The sequence below is a fragment of the Rhinopithecus roxellana genome, chromosome 19 (genome assembly GCF_007565055.1).
Source record: "Rhinopithecus roxellana isolate Shanxi Qingling chromosome 19, ASM756505v1, whole genome shotgun sequence".
Taxonomy (NCBI): Eukaryota; Metazoa; Chordata; class Mammalia; order Primates; family Cercopithecidae; genus Rhinopithecus; species Rhinopithecus roxellana.
Window position 1 is genome coordinate 45,865,270 of NC_044567.1, and position 16,808 is coordinate 45,882,077.

Genomic DNA, 16,808 nt, shown 5'->3' on the forward strand with positions numbered 1-16,808 from the left:
ACTTCTGTTCACAGATCAAGAGCAGGTCTTTGTGTGGAATGGAGAGGGGGCCCTCCTCTGGCCAGCCTGGGGATATTTGCGCTGTGAGGGCCATGAAGCCTGAGAGGCCGCCGCCTGGTCGCTGGGGGCAGCGGCAGCTGCAGCTGTTCCTCGAGGCTGGCCAGAAGCCGGCAGGCGACGGGAGTGACTTCCTGTTGAGCTGAGTTCTTTGGGTCTAACGTGGAAGTCAAAGCATCCCGGGGTGTCTGTGTGTGTGTCTGTGTATGTCTGTGTGTGTGTCTCTGTGTCTGTGTGTGTGTGTCTGTGTGTGTGTGTGTACGGGGAATTGTCAGGCAGCCCACTCAGGTTCTGGGGAAGTTTTATTATGACAGTACGAACCATCAGCCCTGGCTAGCAGGCCTGTGCCTGACTCCACTAACTCGGCAGAAAGTCTCACCCCCTTAGGCAGTCCTCATTGTGCGCAGACCAAACCTAGACAAAGACGGTGGCTGAGCGTTGGAACTGGAACTGGCAGGAACTCACTGCTGTGACTTGGGAAGTGGCAAGAGCCCCTTCCAGAAACTCCTCTAGCATGAGGAGCAAGACAGCAGGTGCAAGCCCCTGGGATGCACCGGTCACTCACAAGTTGCAGCTCCAGCCCCTGGCGCTCTCGGGTGTATGCGGTCTATGCGTGGGGCCCATGGCCATGCATCCATCTATGGGCTTAGCCATCCAGGGATGAGGATTTCTACTCATTGTAACCCCCACCCACGAGCACCTCTCCTGTGCAGGTTGTTGGCTCAAATGTAGTTTTGTTCACTATTGCATTTTATTGTTGTTATTATTATTGTTATTATTATTTTGAGACAGAGCCTCGCTCTGTCACCAGGCTGGAGTGCAATGGCATGACCTCAGCTCACCGCAACCTCTGACTGCCTGGTTCAAGGCAATTCTCCTATCTTAGCCTCCCAAGTAGCTGGGATTACAGGCATGCGCCACCACGCCCAGCTAATTTTTGTATTTTTAGTAGAAATGGGGTTTCACCATGTTGACCAGGATGGTCTTGATCGTCTGACCTCGTGATCCGCCCACCTCAGCCTCCCAAAGTGCTGGGATTACAGGCGTGAGCCACTGCTCCAGCTTATTTTTTTAAATTATTATTTTGAGACGGAGTCTTGCTCTGTGGCCCAGGCTGGAATGCAGTGTCACTATCTCAGCTCACTGCAACCTCCGCCTCCTGGGTTCAAGCGATTCTCCTGCCTCAGCCTCCCAAATAGCTGGGACTGCAGGCACACACCACCGCTCCCAGCTAAATTTTCTTTTTCTTTTTTCTTTTCTTTCTTTCTTTTCTTTTCTTTCTTTTTTTTTTTTTTTTTTTGAGAACGAGTCTCACTGTGTCACCCAGACTGCTGGAGTAAAGTGGCGCAATCTTGGCTCACTGCAACCTCCACTTCCCGGGTTCAAGTGATTCTCCTGCCTCGGCCTCCCGAATAGCTGGGATTACAGGTGTGCACCACCACGCCCGGCTAATCTTTTGTATCTTTAGTAGAGACGGGGTTTCACCATGTTGATCAGGCTGGTCTTGAACTACTGACCTCGTGATCCACCCGCCTCTGCCTCCCAGAGTGCTGCGATTACAGGTGTGAGCCACTGTGCCCAGCTAAATTGTCTATTTTTAGTAGAGATGGGGTTTCACTATGTTGGTCAGGCTGGTCTCGAACTCCTGATCTCAAGTGATCCACCTGCCTCGGCTGCCCAAAGTGCTGGGATTACAGGCCTGAACCACCGCGCCTGGCTCACTGTTGCATTTTCTGTGTTGTGGGGTGGGGGTGTGTGTGTGATGTATTGTTTATACATGATGTAGTCGTGGTGCTTGAGGATTTAGCCCATCATTTGGAGAATGGATGGAAATCATACCTGAGTGAAACTACTTAGAGCAGGGGACACTGGACTCTGGGCTGAGAGTGTATTTTGTTTGTTTTGTTTTGTTTTGTTTTGAGATGGAGTCTTGCTCTGTCGCCAGGCTGGAGTGCAGTGGTGCAACTTGGCTCACTGCAACCACCACCTCCCAGGTTCAAGCGATTCTCCTGCCTCGGCCTCCTAAGTAGCTGGGATTACAGGCACATGCCACCATGCCCAACTAATTTTTGTAGTTTTAGTAGAGATGGGGTTTCACCATGTTGGCCAGGATGGTCTTGATCTCTTGACCTCATGATCTGCCTGTCTCAGCCTCCCAAAGTTCTGGGATTACAGGTGTGGGCCACCGTGCCTGGCCAAGAGTGTTTTTTTGAAGGATCCTTGCCATAATCACTTTTTAAAAAATTCCCTCAATCATTTATCCTTTGAGTTACAAACAATGCAATTACACTCTAAGTGATTCTAACATATACAATGAAGTTATTATTGACAGTAGTCACTCTGTTGTGCTATCAAATAGTAGGTCTTATTCTATTTTTTTTGTACCCATTAACCATCCCCACCATCCGCCTACCCGCCCACTACCCTTGCCAGCCTCTGGTAACCATCCTTCTACTCTGTATGTCCATGAGGTCAATTGTTTTGATTTTTAGCTCCCACAAATAAGTGAGAGCATGCGATGATTGTCTTTCTGTGCCTGGCTTATTTCACCTAACATAACGATCTCCAGTTCCATTCATGTTGTTGCAAATGACAGGATCTCATCCTTTGTTATGGCTGAATAATGCTCCATTGTGTATATGTACCACATTTTCTTTATCCATTCATCTGCGTTTTTTTCTTTCTTTCTTTTTTTTAAACAGAGTTTTTCACTCTTGTTTCCCAGGCTAGGGTGCAGTGGCATGATCTTGGCTCCCCATTCATCTGTTTTTTTAATTTTTATTTATTTATTTACAGATAGGGTCTCACTATATTGCCCAGGCTGGTCTTGAACTCTCAGGCTCAAGTAATCCTCCTACCTCGGCCTCCCAAAGTGCTGGTATTATAGGCCTGAGCCGCTGCACCTGGCCTATCCACTCATCTGTTGATGAACACTTAGGTTCTTCTAAATCTTAGCCATTGTAGTGCTGCTCATTCTCAGCTAGTTCTAGTGCTGCAACAAACAGAGGAGTGCAGATATCTCTTCGATATCCTGATGCCCCTTTTTTTTTTTTTTTTTGAGATGGAGTTTCATTCTTGCTGCCCAGGCTGGAGTGCAATGGAGAGATCTTGGCTCACTGCAACCTCCGCCTCCCAGGTTCAAGCAATTCTCCTGCTTCAGCCTCCCAAGTAGCTGGGATTACAGGCGCTTGCCACCACGCCCAGCTAATTTTGTATTTTTAATAGAGATGGGATTTTGCCATGTTGGCCAGGCCAGTCTTGAACTCCTGACCTCAGGTGATCCACCCGCCTCGGCCTCCCAAAGTGCTGGGATTATAGGCATGAGCCATCATACCCGGCCTGATTTCCCTTTTTGGGAGGCATATACTCAGCAGTAGGATTGCTGGATCATATGGAGCTCAATTTTTAGTTTTTTGAGGAACCTCCAACCCGTTCTCCATAGTGCTTGTACTAATTTACATTCCCAACAGTGTACGAGGCTTCCCTTTTCTCCACACTGTCGCCATAATTTATTGCCTGTCTTTTGGATGTAAGCCATTTTAACTTGGATGCGATGATATCTATCTCATTGTAGTTTTGATTTGCATTTCTCTGATCACCAATGATGCTGAGCACCTTTTCTTATACCTGTTTGGCATTTGTATGTCTTATTTTGAGAAGTGTCTATTCAAATCTTCTGCCTTCTTTTTGATCAGATTATTAGATTTTTTTCCTCATAATAACTTTTGGAAGCAAGATTTCAAGTTTGAATCCTGCTGGGGAGGATAAAGTGAATTTATATTAACTCTATTGATTTATCTATATTTAATATATTTGTATATATTTCAGCTCTAGCAGTGAGAATGGTACCATGACAGGCCGTGTTGGGAGCTAAACATACAGGAGAAGTGGGCTGGGTTGGGAGAGGGTGAAAGGCACCGGACTTATGGTGTCATAGGGCCTGCCACATCCACCATCCATCCTAAACGAGAGTCTTAGGCCAACCCCATGACCCTCCTTCCGTGTCTGCACTGCAAGGTCTCATAGCATCAGGCAGTAGCAACAGGAACAAAACTGCCTCTGCAGAGGGAAGCCAAGAAGTTGGTCTGGGGCCAAGACCATGGTGAAATGATGCACAGGCGAAGAGAAAGCAGAAACTACACTGTAGGAAGGGGACATGGGCAGAGTAGGGGGAATGGGCAGTGTTGACGAAGTGAGAGGAGCAGAGAGCGGACAGAGCAGTGGAGACAGAGAGATCGGGGAACAGGCCCTAGAGCTGCCTTGGTCTCTGACACTGGTCCAGTGGGTTCCAGTCCATGTGTGAGACTACCGGAAACCAAGGAGAAACTTCATTTTTTTGTTTTTTGAGATGGAGTCTTGCTCTGTCACGCAGGCTGGAGTGCAGTGGCACGATCTCAGCTCACTGCAACCTCCGCCTTCTGGGTTCAAGTGATTCTCCTGCCTTGGCCTCCCAAGTAGCTGGGATTACAGGCGCCGGCCACCACACCCAGCTAATTTTTGTGTTTTTAGTAGAGATGGGGTTTCACCATGTTGGCCAGACTGGTCTCGAACTCTTGACTTCAGGTGGTCCACCTGCCTTGGTCTCCCAAAGTGCTGGGATTACAGGCGTGAGACACCGCACCTGGCCGGAAACTTCATTTTTTTGAGGTAGGGCCTTGCTTGTCACCCAGGCTGGAGTGCAGTGGTGTGATCATAGCTCACTGCGTCCTAGATCTCTTAGGGTCAAGCAATCCTCCCACCTCAGCCTCCTAAGTAGCTGGGACTACAGGCATGTACCTTGATGCCTGGCTAATTTTTTTGTTGTTAATTTATTTTTGTAGAGATGGGGGGGTCTCACTGTGTTGCCCAGGCTGGTCTCGAACTCCTGGGCTCAATGATCCTCCAGCCTTGGCCTCCCAAATAGTTAGGATTACAGGCATGAGCCTCTGTGCCTGGCGGAAACCTTGCTTTTCTGACAGATCTGGTTTACCCTAGCTACGGCTTCCATAGCACCTGCTTTTTTTTTATGCTTCTCATAGTGTGGTGTCACTGGCTGTTGACAGGTCTCTGTCATTAGATGATAATTCCTTGAGGCTTGTTTTATCCATCTCAATAACCACAGCACCCAGCCCTGTAAGGGGGAACTTTGTAGGTGTCCATTAATGTTTGAATAAATACTTGCATTTATCACAATTATTGTTCCAAGCCTTGACCTGGAGGCTATGGAATAAGCAGCAGCACAGACTCGAGAGTTAGTCCACGTACCAGCCACATGCAAGGAGATGAGCTGGGTTAAAGAGACCCAGAAAGGGAGTCTGAAATGGAAATCGTGGGAGTGGACACAGAGGCTTTACACATGTGTGGGAAATGGACAAGGAGCCCCATGGACACTCTGTTCGTTGGTGTGTCCTCGCTTGTAACATGGAGGTGATTATGACCTACCGCATAGGTGGGGGAAGGAGATCAAAAGTGATGGCCCTGAAAGTGTTTTGTGCAGGATAAAATAAACAGCATCCCCTTTCATTCAGGACAGTGATCATTGCTTTGCTGGACTGCTGTGAGGAAGTGAGGTGTAAGCAGAAAATATGCTTAGGCCAGCCCCTCCTACCTCACAAGGAACACCTGGACAGTTTCCTAAAAATACAGATTCCCGGCACCCTAGTCCCGAAATCAGAATTCTCTGGGAATGGAGCTTAGGAATCTGCGTTTAAAATAAGGCCCCCTCCAGGTGATTAAAATGGTTCAAGAAGGCATTAAGAAACACTGAGGCCGGGCGTGGTGGCTCATGCCTGTAATCCTAACCCTTTGGGAAGCTGGGGCAGGAGGATCGCTTCAGCCCAGGAGTTTCAGAGGCTACAGTCAACTATGATGGTGGCACTGTACTCCAGTCTGGGTGACAGAGTGAGATCCTTTCCCCCCACCCCCTGCAAAAAAAAAAAAAAAAAGGAACATCGAGGCTGGGCGCGGTGGCTCACACCTATAATCCCAGCACTTTGGGAGGCCGAGGCAGGCGGATCACGAGGTCAGGAGATCGAGACCATCCTGGCCAACATGGTGAAACCCCATCTCTACTAAAAAATACAAAAATTAGCTGGGTGTGGTGGCATGTGCCTGTAGTCCCAGCTACTTGGGAGGCTGAGGCAGGAGAATCTCTTGAACCCGGGAGGCAGAGGTTGCAGTGAGCCGAGATTGCGCCACTGCACTCCAGCCTGGGCAACAAGAGTGAATCTCGACAGAGCGAGACTCGGCCTCAAAAAAAAAAAAAAAAAAATAGAAAGGATCAATTAAGGTGTCATCAGGTGTGTGTGTGTGTGTGTGTGTGTGTGTGTGTGTTTAGGAGAGTAGGATGGGGAAGACGGTACTATCATCTTTGACCACAAGGTGGCAGCAGGGATAGACAAGGAGAAACAGAAGTCTCTGGTTGGTGCTCACATCCAGTGGGGCTGGGGATGGGCAAACCTGGAGATCAGGTTGTGGAAGGAGGTGGGCCCTTTACATGATCTCATTTGCTGGGTGGAATCCCTGTTACCGCAGGGCCAATCCCCTGTGACCACCTGTCTCTTCATCAGTCTTTATGGAGGCCATTTTTTGCCACTCTGCTGGCAGGAAAGGCATTGTGGGCTTGGGTAGTGATAGTGTGTGTTCCACATGGGGGAGAATGGGAGGCAAGGGGTGTGTCACATCCCCAGATGTGTTCAGCGGGCAGGGTCACCTCCACAGGGCAGCTTACTCAAAGGACATCAGTGCCTGTTGAAAGCAGTGTCTCCCCCGCCTCTGCTACTAGGATTGTGGTTGCAGGTGCCTCTCAGGAGAGGCTCACATCTGTGGCTGGGGAGCTGGCCAAAGACCAGGCAAAGGACGCTGGACTGGGGCGGGGCAGGGGCAGGAAACACAGGATGGGGCAGCTGCCTCTGGAAGCAGCCAAAATGTCCCCAGCTGCAGCAGGAGTGAGTAGAGGATTAGGTGACAGTCCCCTAACAGCCCGGAACTAACACCCTCCTCCCCCTCACACATGCACCCTGGCCTGCCCCCTCCAAGCCTTCCAGAGCTCAGAATAATCCTGAGAACCAGGCAGCAGGATGGCAGGGGCTCCTCTTGGGGTCCTGCTCCTCTTGGGGCTCCTCGGTATGGACAGGGGCTGGGGTGGGAAGCAATTGGTCACACACAGATACTGACATAAAGGGACTGGGAAGGCAAAGACAGAGACCAAGATGAAGACTGAGACACAGTATTTGGTTTCCAGGCACAGTATAATTGGTTTAGGAGACAGATACGGATAATACACAGCCTCAGAGGCCTGTGAGGACCCAGGGGAAGGAGAGAGGAAATTCAGCCTCTTCATTATTGCCGGTGACCCTTCCTGCTTGACCCCATCGCAGGCAGCAGTGTGGGGAAGAATGAGGAACTGCGTCTTTATCACCATCTCTTCGACAACTATGACTCAGGAAGCCGGCCAGTGCGGGAGCCTGAGGATACTGTCACCATCAGCCTCAAGGTCACCCTGACGAATCTCATCTCACTGGTAAGATATCCCCACCCTCATCACAAGCCAAAAATCCCACTTCTGGCCCCAGCCGCTGAGCTTGGTCCTAAAGCTCACTTCTGGCCCTGAAATCTCACTTCAATCATCCCCATCTCCCATGTGCAGAATGAAAAAGAGGAGACTCTCACCACTAGCGTCTGGATTGGAATCGTGAGTCAAATCTGGGGAACAGTGTTAGGTCTTGTCCAAGGGACTCCTTTTCCCCCAAACCCCTCCCAGGCAACGCCAGGTGGGAGATGCAGGGTACGCGTCCTTCCGTCCCCCACCCCTTAGGATTGGCAGGATTACCGACTCAACTACAGCAAGGACGACTTTGGGGGCATAGAAATTCTGCGAGTCCCTTCAGAACTCGTGTGGCTGCCAGAGATTGTGCTGGAAAACAAGTGAGAACCGGGCCGGACGCCAGGCTGGAGGGAAGCCGGCCTGGGGTGCGGGCTGGACTTGGTTGGGAAAGGGGGGATACTCCGAGAGGGTGCAGATCTGTGCAAAAAGCTCGGTTTCCCCGAGCCCACAGTATTGATGGCCAGTTCGGCGTGGCCTACGACGCCAACGTGCTGATCTACGAGGACGGCTCCGTGACGTGGTTGCCTCCGGCCATCTACCGCAGCGTCTGCGCCGTGGAGGTCACCTACTTCCCCTTCGACTGGCAGAACTGTTCGCTTATTTTCCGGTGGGGAGAGTTACTCCGAGGCCCGGAGGGTTATGGGAGGGGCCTGTGTGGGGGCGGGGCCAAATGGAAGCACCGCCCTCGGGGCTGGGCTTCACGCTGGAGGCGGAGCAAGTTGTAGGCCTGGAGCGGGCCGAGGTAGAGGCGGGAACAGAGGCTAGCGCCTGGGCCTGGGTGAAGGGGTGGGGCCTCCCGGCCCGGCTAGATCCCAGCTTCCAGGGCTGGGTCTGAGGCTGGGGCCCGGGTCAGAGCTTGTGGGGTGGGCTCCCGGCCCTGGCTTCGCAGCTCTCAGACGTACAGTGCCGAAGAAGTGGAGTTCACCTTTGCTGTGGACGACAACGGCGAGACCATCAACAAGATCGACATCGACACTGAGGCCTATACTGGTGAAGCCCCCGCCTGCCCAGAAAAACCCGCTTCTAGACGAGGTCCAGAGAGGGGACTTCCAGGGTGGGCTTGCCCCAGACCAACGCCACTAGAGGATGACTTCTGCAAGCGGGTTTAGCTTACCCCCGTCCTGAAATCATTCTCGATTGTTACTCTAGTCCTGCCTTCTGGCTTTCCATACCCTCAACAAGAATGCCCTTTTCTGCCCGAATTGCCCCTATCCTGACGGCCCATGACCCTGGTGCAGACAGCCGCAGTCTCCTCTTCAGCCCGCTGTCAGCCAGCTGACCCTGCCCGCCTCCCGCAGAGAACGGCGAGTGGGCCATCGATTTCTGCCCGGGGGTGATCCGCCACCACAACAGTGGTGCCACCGACGGCCCAGGGGAGACTGACGTCATCTACTCGCTCATCATCCGCCGGAAGCCGCTCTTCTACGTCATTAACATCATCGTGCCCTGTGTGCTCATCTCGGGCCTGGTGCTTCTCGCCTACTTCCTGCCGGCGCAGGGTAAGCAGTGGCCCGGAACCCACACCCAAACCCCCCAGACCCAAACCCGGGCTCGCTCCCGGGTGGCGGGGCCCACTCTCACTGGCTCTCCCTCCAGCCGGCGGCCAGAAATGCACGGTCTCCATCAACGTCCTGCTCGCCCAGACCGTCTTCTTGTTCCTCATTGCCCAGAAAATCCCAGAGACGTCTCTGAGCGTGCCGCTCCTGGGCAGGTGAGGGCGGAGCATGTCTGGGCGGTGACCCCCGCGGGGGCGTGGCCAGTGCGAAGGGCGGGGCCGGGGGGGGTTGTCAGGTGGGGGCGTGGCCAAAACCCAGAGACCCCGGGAGAAGTTCTGGCTGTCTCGCCCCGCCCTGGGCTTTATTCGGACGCCGGGTGGGTTTGGGATGGGGATGGAGTCCCTGGTCCGCCGTCCTCCTCACTGCTGCTGGACGTCACCTGGAGGTCTCCTGAGTAGCTCTGTTGAGGGACGGTCCGGCTCAGTGCCTCCCTAGCCCCGCCGCCTCTGGCCCCCAACTCACCCCGCATCCCGAGCTCACCGGTTCTCCGGGGATTCCGAGGCCTAGCTGCTGTTGCCACTGTCGCAGGAATGAGGCAGACCCCTGCAGACCCCGTCCACACAGGCATAGCCACGCTCCCTGGACTAGAAGCCGGGCGCCGGCGCGCACCGCAGCCCCAGCTTGCCGAGTCCCCTGCCCCGCGGCCTGGGCTACCCGGCTCAGAGCTGCACCCGGATCCCCGCCGTCTGGGGCTGGGCCCGCGCTGCGGTCTAGTCGCCGCGCCTCCTGCTGCAGCCACAGGGCTGAGATCTGCATTGGGAGCACAGGGGTTAGCGGGGAGGCAGAGGTCCCTGTTCCCGCTGCCCGATCGTCGCGTATCCTGAGCCCCCCAGTACCCCACCTCTAACAAGGTGGCGCCGAAGCTCACGAGGCTGGCTGCGGCTTCTTTTAACACCAGCCCCAGGGTGGGCTTCGGGGCAGGCAGCATCTCCTGCATCTTCAACTCAGGTGGCTCCAGGGACTTCAGCTCTCTGAACCTCTGCTCCAGATATTCATGGGCTGCGGCCACGGAGAGTTCCAGGGAAGACAGAAGCGGGGGCTGGAGGGCCACCTGGAGAAGGAGCAGAGCAGTAGAGTAGCAGGGCAAGGGTCACAGGGCGCGCAGGAGACCTACCCAGAAGGTCTCGAGGTGCCGCCCTCGGCGGGCGTAGCCTCACCTCGGTGGAGCTGTGGAAGTGGTAGATCCACATCAGGGTGTCCAGGGAGCTGGGGGTTCCCTTCATGGCTGCCACAAGTGGTAGGACGGGAGAAGAGCTGGGGGACGCGTCTGTCGTCGCGCAGGGGGCGCAGCTGGAGGGCATAACCAACCCGTGCCAGGAGAAGCCGTGTTTGTGAGGTCAGAGAGCGCGAGGTGCCTTCCGTAGCTGGGAGGGGGAGCGGTGATGTCACGCATTCCGGGCTCCTCAGGTTCCTTATTTTCGTCATGGTGGTCGCCACGCTCATTGTCATGAATTGCGTCATCGTGCTCAACGTGTCCCTGCGGACGCCCACCACCCACGCCGTGTCCCCGCGGCTGCGCCACGTAAGCGCGGAGGGGGCGGTGCGGGCCCGGGTGGGGGTGGAGCTTACTACTAACCCCGCCCCCTAAGCCCCGCCTCCACCCAGGTTCTCCTGGAGTTGCTGCCGCGCCTGCTGGGCTCCCCGCCTCCCCCTGAGGCTCCCCGAGCGGCCTCGCCTCCAAGGCGGGCGTCGTCGGTGGGCTTATTGCTCCGCGCGGAGGAGCTGATACTAAAAAAGCCGCGGAGCGAGCTCGTGTTTGAGGGGCAGAGGCACCGGCACGGGACCTGGACGGGTGAGCACAGTGGCCCGGCGGGCTGCAGGGGGTGCCTGCCACGGGGGAGGCTCCTAACGGCCCACCCCGGTGTTTTCCCGCGCCAGCTGCCTTCTGCCAGAGCCTGGGCGCCGCCGCCCCCGAGGTCCGCTGCTGTGTGGATGCCGTGAACTTCGTGGCCGAGAGCACGAGAGATCAGGAGGCCACCGGCGAGGTGGGACGGGAGCCAGAGGCGGGTGGGGCGCGGCAGAGGCCCCCCACTGTCTCCCATGCAGCTGGCTCCAGCAGCTGCCTCTTTACTGACTGTGCCAACCCTTCCCTCAGGAGGTGTCCGACTGGGTGCGCATGGGGAATGCCCTTGACAACGTCTGCTTCTGGGCCGCTCTGGTGCTCTTCAGCGTGGGCTCCAGCCTCATCTTCCTCGGGGCCTACTTCAACCGAGTGCCTGATCTCCCGTACCCGCCGTGTATCCAGCCTTAGCGCGCACCGACTTCAACTTCCCACCCATCTCCAGTAGGAAACTGATTTTGAAAAAGTAGGCTGCCGCCACCACGGCATTAGGATCCCTTCCCACTGCTGATCAATCTGTATTTTGTGAACTTTACAAGAAGAATGGTGTGTGTCCACCCCTTGGTGTGTGTAGGCCTAGCCCCAGTCCAGGGGTCAGCAGGAGGAAACGATTCACACAGGCTCTCAGGTGCCAGTGTTCCAGAAAGCAAGGACTGCCCTTCATTCAGCCTTGCTGACCTCCCAGCCTTTCTCAGGCCCAGCCCCACGGGACTCTGGAGGCTGCCAGCTACCTTTGTTCATCTCATAGCCAAACAGGAGACCCCTTTGCAGGACTTGCACATAGGGAGGCTGGAGCCAGGAAACCCTCTTCTTCCCTGGCCTGGCTCTAGCTGGAGCTGGTGGGAACCAAACCCCTTCAGTGCCGGTGGCCCTCTGGCCCACAGGTTTAGGGCTGAGGTCCTCCTGCAGTCATTTCTTCTAGGTTTTCTTGGCCCAGCGCTGCCCATCCCACCCCCATGAGGCTCACTCATTGCAGATCCCAGCCCACCCTGCCCCTTTCTTCTGCACCCTGGAGGCTCTCTCTGCCTAGTATACAGGACTGAGAGAAAGCAACATGGGGCCTGCATGGTGGGAGCTGGTTGAATTGTCTTTATTAACAAACAGGATATCCAAGGCCACTACATTGAGGAGGGGTGGGGGGAGGGAGGAGGAGGGTTACTTGCTGCTCACACTATATACAGATGCAAGCAAGGGGCATGGAGAGTGAGGGCTCCCTGCTCCCTCCCTCCACCGGGGAAGGGCATGGGCTAGAAGAGGAGGAGATGGGGGTTGGGAAAGGGGGGAATGTTTTGGCTGGCGGGGTCCCCCCTCCATTCCCTGGAGTTTGGGGGAAGGGGAATCATTAAAGTGCTTTCAGAAAATGAAGAAATGGTCCCTGCCCCTGGAGTGGCTGGTGACCCCCCAAAAATCTAGGGCCCAGTGACCCCCCCCAGGGTCTGGTACATTCAAGGGGGGAGCCGGCTCCCCTGACGTGCAAATAAAGGGGTCCAGGGCCCTGCCCAGTCAGCAGCAGTGGGGTAAGGGGTTCAAGCCCCAAGCACTCTCCTCTTAAATGGAGAAAAGGGGGGAGGGGCTACACCCACTCAATTCCTGGGAAGGGGAAGCTGTGTCCCTCCCCGGAAGCTGGGGACAGGCACAGTTTTGGGAAGAGGACATGTTGGGGAAGAGGATGGTCACGTGATCACGAAAGCATCAGGGGTCAGAGGTCACGTTCCCAGCAGGCTCCAGTGAATCAAACCAGTAAAAGCAAAAGCCCAGGGAGGGGAAAGAGGGGCGGCCCAGGAAGCCTGGCTGCAGGGGGAGAGCTGGGTCCAGTGTGGGACAGCCCCAGCCCAGGGCCCCGTCACCAGTTCATGATGCAGTTACGGTTCAGAGTCATGAAGTAAACTTGGCTGCTGCCCCCAGAGCGGACTGAGGCAAAAAACACCTGGGTGGGGCAAGAGAAGACATCACCAAGGGCTGGGTCGGGGGTCTCAATTAACTGGGAGAGGGGAAGAAGCGGGGGGAAGGGAAGAAGGGGGGGAAAAAGAGACTGCAGGAGACTCACAGTGCCCCTCACCCGGAGGAAAGGCCAGCATGTTAGGGGAAAGGGTGCACTGCCAGCCCCCTGGGCGCCACCTGGCAAGTCCTCAGAACTGAAGGGAGCGCAGGGCAGTGGTAGTGGCTGACTGCCTTCCGAACTCCCAGAGGGGCCCGCTTTCAGGGAGACACCACGACCATCCTCTCCCCAGACCTCTGCCCGGGGCCTGGGGTCATGGCAGCCGGGACGGCAGGGCTTTCAGAGGGAAGGAGACTCCCACCTTGTCGTTCCGCTCACACAGGAACTTGAGCCTCTGGGCTCGTTTGTGCATGAAGACCCCGTCCAGGTGGCCCGTCTCCACAGAGCGGATCTCAATGGCTTTCTCACCCCAGCCCATTATCTGGTTGGAGCAGATGTAGGCTGTGGGGAAAACAGGTGAGGGGCTGAGCAGGCTGCACCCCGGGGCCACCTCAGGGGCATGTGGCCGGGAGGGCGGCAGCTCACTCACCCACAGAGGTGGGCATCTCTCCCCACTGCAGCACCACATCTTTAATGATCCGCCCGTACGTGTTGACGTAGACACCCTCGTCCTCGTAGCACAGCAGCATCTCCATGCCGTCAGTGTTGGGGAGGAAAATGATGGCATGGGGCGTGATCTGGCTCTGGATCTGGGGAGAAGGAGGTGGGCTGGAGTCTCCGTGTCTGGTGCCCAGACTGGGCGAACCCACTCCTCCAGCAGCCCCGCCAAGCTCACGTGCACAGGGATGTAGATGTCATAGCTGTTCCCCGAGTCGACATCCACAGCATGGAAGCCAGCACTGGAGCCATAGATGACCTTGAGCCGCTGCCCCTCCTCTACTGTCAGGTCGACCAGCAGAGGGCGGTGAGGGAGGTCGGCAAAGGACTGCGGAGGAGAGGAGGGCTCAGGGGCACGGGGAGAGGCGCTGGGACTCCAGATGGTGCTAGGGGCCGAGGCTGGGGTTACCTTGAAGGCCATGAATTTGTGGTAGGGTTTGGGGGCCCAGGCATACACCTCCACGGAGCTCTTGAGGGCGATGACCAGGAACTTAATCCGCTCGTATTTCACTGGGGGCCGGAGAGAAGAGGGATGCTGAGGCTTCCCTTCTTGGGCCACGGGCGTCTCCCCGTGGTCTGTCACTACACCGCCCTACCCAGGCCCCAAGTCCCTGGCTCCCAAGCTTTCTCAGCCATTAGACCCAGGCCCATTTCTCTCTCTTCATGAACAAGTATGTGCTGGCCACTCAGCTGGGACATCCTCACCGACACGGTAGTGCCCGCAGCCCTCCATGTCCCCGACGGTGGTCCAGCCCTGCTTCTTCTCCACTTCTGGGTCGTTGTGCAGAATCTTGTTCCGGAGCCAAGACAGGTAATACACCCGCAGTTTGTTCCTTTTCCCTGAGGGACGGACAGACAGACACACCCCCTGTTCTCACCTGTGGCCCGGCTACCACCGCCCCGGCCTCCTCTGTCGGCATGCCACAAGGGGTGAGAAAGTGCGGCTCCACCTTCCAGTGCCTGGACCAAGGCTGCCCTCCTCCCCGGCAGAAGACAGTGACAGCGCCAGGGAGCTGAGCCCCTCCTCCCTTCCCCACTCGCCACACCTGTACCTGAGATGGTGATGAGCAGGTTGAGCCCCTCCAGCACGTCCATCTGCTGGAAGCGTCGCCGCCCAATGAGTCCGTACACCTTGCCCTGCCCACTTCGGTCCAGCAACATCAGCCCGTTCTCCGTGCCCACCAGCAGGTTGACCCCTGCAACAGGAGCCCTTGGGCAGGTCAGAGGCTCAGCCAGGCCCTCGCCAGGAGCACGGAAGCCACGCCAGAGCCCCCTCAGCTATCCCTGCCCTGGCTTACCCCAAAGGGCTGCACACAGGATCTCAGAGTTGAATCGCTTCTTGTACTTCCGGATCTCAGGGGTCTCACTGTGGGCCCGGGTGTTGGTGGGATTCACGTTGACCACAGAGCCCTTCCTCACGTCGTACTGCAGCTGGTCGAGCCGAGTGCCCTCTCCACCCACTAGGGCTGCCAGAAGGAGGAGGAGGCGGGAGGAGGGGCTGCAGCTTCTCACCCCATCTCTGTCTACCTCCATCCCCTATATCAGGTCTTGGCGCCTCATAATACACAGAAAGGAGAAAGACGGGAGGAGAAGGGGTGCATGGGAGAGGGGGATAGAGTGCTGGACCCCCCTTTTGAGTCAGAAGGCCTGGCTCAAGTCCCATTTCTGTCACTTGCTAGCTTTGAGTCTTTGCCCAGGTCCCCTGGCTACTCTGAGCATTTCCTCTCCTGTGGAGGGGTCGCAGAAGCCCTTCCTTGTCTCTGCCCAGGCAGGTGCTAGGGCCCAAGAGAGAGATCCTGTGGCTATGCTTTGTGAGGCTGCGTCTCAAGACCACTATGCTCCCCTCCAGGCTGCCCCTGGACCCCAGCCTCATGGCAGGTCTGTCCTCCCGTCCTCACCTGTGATGGGGATGGTGTCCCCACTGCCTCCAGGCTGGTAGATCCCTAGATCCACAAACATCGTGAACGAGCTCTTGCCAGGGGCCTTTACCAGCCCACGAGACTGGTACTGTGGTGGGGGGGCAGCAGTCAGGCAAAGAAGTGCAAGTCCAGCTGCGGCCCTGCCCCTGCTGCTGTCCCCAGGCTCCAGCTCCCCAACTGGCACCCCCATTGTCCAGCTCCCAGTGCTCCGCCCCATCCTCCGCCGTGACCCAGCACCCAGACCTCCTGCCCACCGCCACAGCTATTCTTTCCCAGCGGACCTGCCCCCGGCCCACTTACATCACTGCTCCCATCTTTCGAGGGCGGGCTTTGGCCTTTGCTGTTCTCGGTGGGTGAGTGGCTGGGCTGGACCACGTCAGGCAGGTTTGTATACCCATTGCTGTCAGCGTGCAGCAGGTTCCGCTCCTCTTCAGGGGTCTACAGGACAGAGGGCAGGGTCGGCACGGGGCTGAGGAGGGCAACACAGGTACAGGGGAGGCAGCGGAGGCTCACTCACACGCTGGACCACCATGGTGCCACCCCCGTATGGGGGCTGGGTCCCGGTGATCTCCTCGACGTCGTGGACCACCATGGTGCTGACGCTGTCTGTATCCCCATCGCTGCTGTGAGAGAGGAAGGTGGGGCCTCTCCAGGTCCTGCCCGTGGGCACAGAAGTGCCAAAGGCAGCAGATGGCAGCCAGAGCCCAGGCTTTTGTCTCTATTCAAAACACAACCTGCTCCACCCTCACGGGGTAGTCCCTGTTCCACCGTGAGGTGCTTCCCTGCATGGCACACAGGGCAGGCTGGCACAGGAGCAGACAGGCACTTGAAGAGGCCACCCCACAACACACAGGGCAGCGGGAGAGAGACAGGAGCCTGCGCCCTCACCCCACGCCCTAGAGAAGGCTGCTGTTCTCCCTCAGACTTGCCCCAAAGCCCTACCTCTCCCCCACTGCCACTTCCCCTCCCTCCCTGTGCCTTGGAGTGGGAGGGCCCCACTCCCGATGCCGTACCGGCCCCCAGGGGTGTCTCTGCTCCCCTCTGATGGCCCGCCTTCGCCTTCCTCCTCGTCATCCTCACTGCTCTCCACCTCCTCGCTGGACGATGAGTAGTCCATGGCCTTCTTGGGAGGCCGAGGGGCCTCGTCCAGGGTCCGCTCTTTCAGCAACACGAAGTCCTGCAGGGAGGAGCCACGTGAGGGGCAGGGAGAAGGTGGGCCTGGGTGGAGGCAGACAAAGGGTGCTGGGACACCCCA

General features: G+C 56.6%; 3 protein-coding genes across 13 annotated transcripts in view; 1 reads left to right on the top strand and 2 right to left on the bottom strand.

Moving 5' to 3' along the window:
* Positions 1-7,080: 7,080 nt before the first annotated feature.
* Positions 7,081-12,399, top strand: CHRNE (cholinergic receptor nicotinic epsilon subunit). The gene is made up of 12 exons (XM_010364224.2): positions 7,081-7,161; positions 7,416-7,558; positions 7,685-7,729; positions 7,853-7,962; positions 8,094-8,249; positions 8,532-8,632; positions 8,941-9,141; positions 9,239-9,353; positions 10,606-10,720; positions 10,804-10,990; positions 11,077-11,183; positions 11,294-12,399. Exons 1-12 carry the CDS (start codon positions 7,116-7,118, stop codon positions 11,447-11,449), a joined length of 1,482 nt encoding a protein of 493 aa, XP_010362526.1. The 5' UTR covers positions 7,081-7,115; the 3' UTR covers positions 11,450-12,399.
* C19H17orf107 (chromosome 19 C17orf107 homolog) lies at positions 7,252-10,771 on the bottom strand. Of its 4 annotated transcripts, none has more exons than XM_030923370.1 (4): positions 10,356-10,771; positions 10,040-10,249; positions 9,679-9,948; positions 7,252-8,572 (listed from the first exon to the last, which is right to left on the bottom strand). In XM_030923370.1, exons 1-4 carry the CDS (start codon positions 10,497-10,499, stop codon positions 8,564-8,566), a joined length of 633 nt encoding a protein of 210 aa, XP_030779230.1. In that variant the 5' UTR covers positions 10,500-10,771; the 3' UTR covers positions 7,252-8,563. The 4 variants fall into 4 exon arrangements, 3 of the variants coding, with proteins under 3 accessions (XP_030779230.1, XP_010362524.1, XP_010362523.1); XM_010364222.2 differs by having other exon boundaries at positions 7,252-9,598; XR_004055014.1 differs by having other exon boundaries at positions 9,224-10,249.
* Positions 12,105-16,808, bottom strand: part of MINK1 (misshapen like kinase 1) — a 68,987-nt gene continuing 64,283 nt past the window's right edge. For 4 of the 8 annotated variants that reach the window (XM_030923364.1, XM_030923367.1, XM_030923362.1 and 1 more), the window contains 12 exons: positions 16,567-16,730; positions 16,071-16,176; positions 15,854-15,991; positions 15,533-15,641; positions 14,933-15,100; positions 14,687-14,830; positions 14,340-14,474; positions 14,044-14,144; positions 13,813-13,962; positions 13,567-13,726; positions 13,339-13,478; positions 12,105-12,965 (listed from right to left, as the gene is read on the bottom strand). In XM_030923364.1, coding sequence (XP_030779224.1) covers positions 12,882-12,965; positions 13,339-13,478; positions 13,567-13,726; positions 13,813-13,962; positions 14,044-14,144; positions 14,340-14,474; positions 14,687-14,830; positions 14,933-15,100; positions 15,533-15,641; positions 15,854-15,991; positions 16,071-16,176; positions 16,567-16,730 — 1,599 coding nt within the window. In that variant the 3' untranslated portion in view covers positions 12,105-12,881. The remainder of the gene's footprint in view (positions 12,966-13,338; positions 13,479-13,566; positions 13,727-13,812; positions 13,963-14,043; positions 14,145-14,339; positions 14,475-14,686; positions 14,831-14,932; positions 15,101-15,532; positions 15,642-15,853; positions 15,992-16,070; positions 16,177-16,566; positions 16,731-16,808) is intronic. The other 4 variants (XM_030923368.1, XM_030923369.1, XM_030923366.1 and 1 more) reach the window with 2 other exon arrangements.